The sequence below is a fragment of the Protopterus annectens genome, chromosome 8.part0, assembly GCF_019279795.1.
Source record: "Protopterus annectens isolate FY-2018-M chromosome 8.part0, PAN1.0, whole genome shotgun sequence".
Lineage (NCBI taxonomy): Eukaryota > Metazoa > Chordata > Ceratodontiformes > Protopteridae > Protopterus > Protopterus annectens.
Window position 1 is genome coordinate 739,738,144 of NC_056741.1, and position 6,000 is coordinate 739,744,143.

At 35.5% G+C, this 6,000-nt stretch overlaps 1 protein-coding gene across 1 annotated transcript in view; it reads right to left on the reverse strand.

Moving 5' to 3' along the window:
• LOC122809011 (synaptophysin) overlaps window positions 1–5,501 on the reverse strand; it is a 1,240,178-nt gene extending 1,234,677 nt beyond the window's left edge. Inside the window, exons 1-2 of the mRNA XM_044080199.1 lie at window positions 5,399–5,501; window positions 4,322–4,387 (exon numbers count right to left, since the gene is read on the reverse strand). Coding sequence (XP_043936134.1) covers window positions 4,322–4,387; window positions 5,399–5,416 — 84 coding nt within the window. The 5' untranslated portion in view covers window positions 5,417–5,501. The remainder of the gene's footprint in view (window positions 1–4,321; window positions 4,388–5,398) is intronic.
• Window positions 5,502–6,000: the final 499 nt, after the last annotated feature.

The window sequence follows — 6,000 nt, forward strand, 5'->3', positions numbered from 1 at the left end:
TTCAGACTTTTTATGCAACGTTCTGATTTTTTTGGCTGCTTGACTTTGTAGCAAAAACTTCTCCAATATGGCTACATATCTATGTTAAATATAGTATTCCTTGCTACTAAAAAAAAATCCTTATTACTGATGGGAATCATTGACAAGATTCACTTAATTAGTTCATTGTTAAATCTATTTAAGAAAGAGCATTCTGTGTTAAAACTTTACAATTCTGTAAGTGTGATATCTAAAAATAACATTTTCCAGTGCTTTGATTAAGGACAAGTATGCTTTACAATATGGGTATCCCCTTTTGGTATTCTATTTTAAAACAGAATCTCCATACTGCCACTTCATCCCAGCATTTCATACCCAATTTATGTTTTTTTATGTTGTTTATGTTATACCTTCCAAGCTGCTTACAATTCTTTTTTGCCTCAATAATTGATCTTTCTTCAACTTATGTATTTGTTAATACTGACATAATAATGTATTTGTTCAGGAACTGCAGATTTGGAATTTACTACAATTAATCATATTTTGTTTAGTGCAGACATGAATAAATGTAACAAAAATATCGAATACTAAAATGAATCACACTGTCAAATGACTGCATCAGAAAACAATGACATAGTTTATGAAACAATTATTTCTCCAGAGAGGACTGCACACCAATGTAAAGGCTTTATCCTCCTGCACAAATCTCTCTTAATATATACGTATATATGAATGTACATATATGTGTGTGTGTGTGTATATACCTCTGAGGTTGTACAGACTTGAAAAAAGAAAACATATAAAAATATATTTTATACATATTTATTATTATAAATTGTCAACATCAACAGGCAATCTTCTTACTGCAGCATTCTGTGCTCTGATAAAAATAGGCACACAATCAACTCTTGTTTGCTCCGACAGATTTTTCTCCCTATTGTGGCAGGTCTTAATTTCAAGATTAGTTAATTAGCTTTGATTAATGTTTTCTTGGACTGGACACACTTATTTTTAGGTGACTTAGGAGGCATTACTGAACGTGAGACTTGCATTACCAGAACTGCTGCGCCACACACAAAATGATATATTTCTATGAAGTGAAGTAATCTTAAAACATCTGTATCTCAGATTTCTTGATTGGTACTGAAAGCTTTCTCAATGTTTTTCACTCTTAATTATTTTCCATTTACTAATCTCCCTTGTAAGTTATCTGTTTGCTATATACTTTGTAACGTTGCTATTTTTTGTTAAATTTTAATAAAAGATTATTAAAAAAAAAATTTGACTATCTTCTTTTAGAGTCTGAAACTGCCTTGTATTCCATTAACACAGTAACATATTTAGCAGTTATGACATTACATACCTTCTTTAGCACATATTGTGATTTTGAGGGAAAAACTTATAGATTTCACAATCTTAAATGAACTTCAGGCACCTACATATTGACAGCATGTATTTTTCCATGATCTAGTACTTAGAAACTTCTGTATAACTTTAAGTACATCAACCTTACCTTCTTTTTTTAAGGAGACCAAGTGATGACTATCATAAACAAACTGACAATTTTGAAAAATATAATGTAGCATCCTGAGAATGACTTGATGTTTTGTGTAGCTCTGAAAAAAAATACTTAACTTCCTCATTTTTGATTATGAACTGTCAAAATCAAATTTATGTTAAAACATCCTGATCTTGGAAATTGTTAAACAAAACTGTAAACTACTAAGCTAAGATTATATGATTTTTTAATATAGTAGTCTTCAGGATAAACTACATGATAACAACAGTTACTGTGGTATACAAGCACAAATATTACAGCATACTGCAAGATGCACACGTGCTTTCATTATGGAGAAAAACATTTCTCCAAATGCATATAAAAATGTACAAGCATTAACTCTTCCTGGAAAGATAATTACTGAATTGTAAGAATAAGCTTAGGGAGAAGGATAACTTTCAGAATGTTGGATCCAGGTTGCAGTTAACTTAGCAAAACTTGAAAAAAACTAAATAAAATCCTTCTTCCAGAAGGAAAAAAAAACAATTCAGTTAAGGGTTTAAGCAAATCTTTATTCAGTGATAGACAACACTGAATAAAAATCTGCTTAAACCCTTAACTGTTTTTTTTTCCTGGAAAGAGAACTTTATTTTATTTTTCTAAGTTTTGCTAAGTGAGTTGTGGCCAGGATCTGACATTCTGAACTGTGTGCAAGTGCAGCAATACGTATATAAATGCAAAACAAGGGCTTGTCATGAAAGGAAAAAAACTCAGATTACACACATGTTGTGATGATTTGGCTATATCATGAAACTTATACTGCACAGGTGAATAAAGCATAACAACATTTGTGATACTGAAGGCACTGGGACCACAAGGTAAAAACAAAACAAAACAAAAAAACAGGCTAAAAAATAAATAAAAAACTAATAAATTAAGTAAAAATATGCCTAACTTCAAAAAAATGAGTCCATATCAATGAAGACACTACAGAACAAGGTCACTGTAACCTGGTCAATGAGCCATTTCACATTCTGGTAAAGAAGCCACTTCTGATGACAAACAACTGAAAAGTAAAAGTAAATTCAAAGCTCAAAACAATACACACACACAGACACACACACACACACACACACACATATATATATATATATATATATATATATATATATACACACACACACACACACACACACACACACACACACACATATACACACATGTCTGTGCATGTTTAGATATATATTATACATTTATAAATGATGTGCATTATAAAGAAGAAAGTCTATCATAACAAGTTTTAGTAGCATGTACAAATAATTTTATTTTCTCAGGTGCTGTGCTTGAGGTCATAATTATTTGTACAAACTTCATATAATAAATATTTTTCAAAGACTTGCAAAATTAGCCGTTATCATTCATTTAGAATATATAATTAAAAAAGCATAGATATGAAGAGGAGCATCCCTTCTATGAGTTGCACATTAATGCACCAAAAATAGGTGTACCACATTAAAAGCTTATAGAAAGAGAAAAAAAGGCAAGGCAATATACAAAAAAGTCAAATTAATGACAACAGGCAGTACACAAGAGGAACTCAATAATATTAAAGAGTAGTTTCTGTTATGCCAAACAATAAATAGGATACCAAACTTCAATTAATTGTGTATAGTATTTCCTTCTACAGCATTTGTCTTCCATTTCACTCAGTGAAAAATTATTTGACAGGAACTATGAAGCAGGTTTAGCTGGATTCATGAGACCTTCTTTTATTTTCAATAACAGCAACACAATGAGCTAGCAAATTACTCTACAACACTTAAGCATAAGTGACATCACAGTGAATTCATAAAGCACTAGTGATGTAATGTGGGGATGGATAACATAATTAGACTTGTCAGTCAACATGAAGGCAATTTTGTCCTTCACATCTGATGACATCAGGTCCATACTCTTCTAAAATTGCTGAAATAAGAGCATCACAGATACAAAACGTAATGGCTTGCTACACTAACAAATAACTGGCTCTTTAACAATCAATCATATTAAACATAAATAAAACCCCAAGAAATGACCATGCACTTCCTAGATTGGTCACATGACTATGCAGTTGTAAGCAGCTGGCACAGCCCATGTCCGAGGTCATGCATAAGCTGCTTCTCTCTGCCATTTTCCGCAGGGATTTTCTCCATATTTCACTTGGTGCTTTGTAGTAAACTGGGAAGATGGCTGTGGTTGGACACAAGACATACATACACACAGTACAATGAATGTCTTGCAATGTGGTCCACGTTCCCTAAATCCCTAATTAATTATACTGTAACAGTATTAATGTAGAAAACTCCAGAGAAGAAGCTGCAGCATTAGATAGCCTGTTTACAGCAACTTAAAACGATAAACACACGTCACCGTGCTGTTCTTTCTGATTAGGGATTAACCACTTGCAGCCAACAGTTATTGGATGATACAACTACATGAGAGCGGCAATCTGTGCATTAATAAAACCATTCAGAAAATAAAAACTAGCATCGCTAGCGACAAGGCTGGCGTCATATCATGCCATCCATACAGTATCTGACCTCCACAAGTAGCAAGGACACGTCTTCCTGCAGAAAATCCAGGAGATATCAGTGTGCCTGCAACCTGCCTCTGAAGGAGCATCCCAGGGGAACGTGCAATGAAACTCTCCTTGCATTAGTGTCAAAGGGGTGCATAAAATGCCAAAACATTTACATCTAAAGTCAGACACGGAATTAACAACTACAAAACAACCAGCGTTTACAAATGACATCCGGACATATTTATTTATTCTATTTCATCTTTCTTTTTTATGGTTAGACTCACCCATTCTAGCGCTTTTAGGAAACCCAGGGGCTCCTTGACAATTCGAAAGTGGCCGGAGGCTACGAGCTAAAAACAAAATAAAACAGAAATCTCTGTGATGCGAATAATTAAGTACATGCTGAAAGCAAACACTGCGCTATTTTACACCTGTTCTTACTATGCACCCGCAGTCAGTTCTCTATAAATGGATGCAATACTTTCAAACATGCCTGTATCATCTTTTCCTAAGTGCAGTTTTGTTTTCTGCTTTTCTGCTTTGCTGCCCAAACCAGCTGAATGCAGCCATCCTTTGGAGCTCTGTGGGTAAGTCAAGGGGAGTAAGGCTGCCATTCCCCCCCATTTACAGACTCCCCTACTGAATGCACATAGAATAAACACCTCACTAGGCTGCACACTCCCCATTCACAGACTCCCTCTTACACATCCTAAATCCACAGCCCACACAGAATAAACCCCCATCACTACATGTGCACTAGGGAAGTGACAAGGAGCTATGAGCATCCTTTGAGTGACAGCGGTTTCAAATGTGTAGGTAAAGCTGTTTGTTAATGCTTTTCCCTTCCAGCTATTAATTCGAAATCCGGGATATCGTTTGCGTTACGCTTCTTCTGTTCTATTTCTTCCATTTACCGATTAACAATCTCAGGAAGGTATTCCCACCAAAAAAAATGTAGAAATGTATTCTCTACTTGAAATTTACATATATAATAGATCTATTTTATCACACAGTATTAACACCCCCCCAAACCAGGTTTAAATAAAAAAAGTCAGATTAACAACAGAACAAAAATAGCAACCATACAACTGACGCAAATGATTTTCGATAACATGGAGAGACCAAGCTAACTGCACATTCATAATTTATATTGCAAAATAATATCTTATTGTCCATAACTCCCCCTACCATCCCTTCCTCACCCACTCCCTCGTCGAAAATATCTAGAGTGAAAACCTATGAATGCCTCACCCCTTAAAGCCCGTTACTACATATCTCTGCTAGCTACTTTCGGCTGGTGCTATTAACAGCATTTATGTATATTATACATTATTTGATGGGTTTGCACTGATGTCCTGTACCTGGTTAACGATGTCCATTGCTGCATGCAGGACGGAGCTGGCTGACTGCGACGGAGGGAGGACGTCCTTAAACTACAAACAGCAGCCCAGAATCGTCATCAAGGAGATGGAGGAGGGAGGACAAACAGTGATTGGAATAGCGAAACGGACGCGCGTCACAGTGTAGGAAAAGGGATTCGGGCACGGGTGGGTGAGGTGATGAAATCTGGTAGGCATAACTATTTGTATAGTGAAAAGAGGTACAGGGTTACCTGCTTGAACAATTCCTGAACAACTGCAAAGCCAGCAGTATGTTTCACACATACATGCACCAGTCCGTAGAAATGGCCCCTATCACCCCAACACAGCCCTAAATATTGAAAGATATAAGCTGCTTGCTTATCTCCAATTTATTATAAATTCCCCTGAGGCAAACTTTTCCTAGGCGCCCCAACACCCCCCCCCCGAACCCAAGCCATCGAGATGACCGAAGCCAAATAAATAAAAAAATGTGAATTGTACCTCCAGTCATCTAAATAATTCCACATTAAAGAAATATGTAAGATCTGTAACTAATAAAGAGGTTGCTGCTAGCTAACAACTTACTATTTCATTGTTTCATC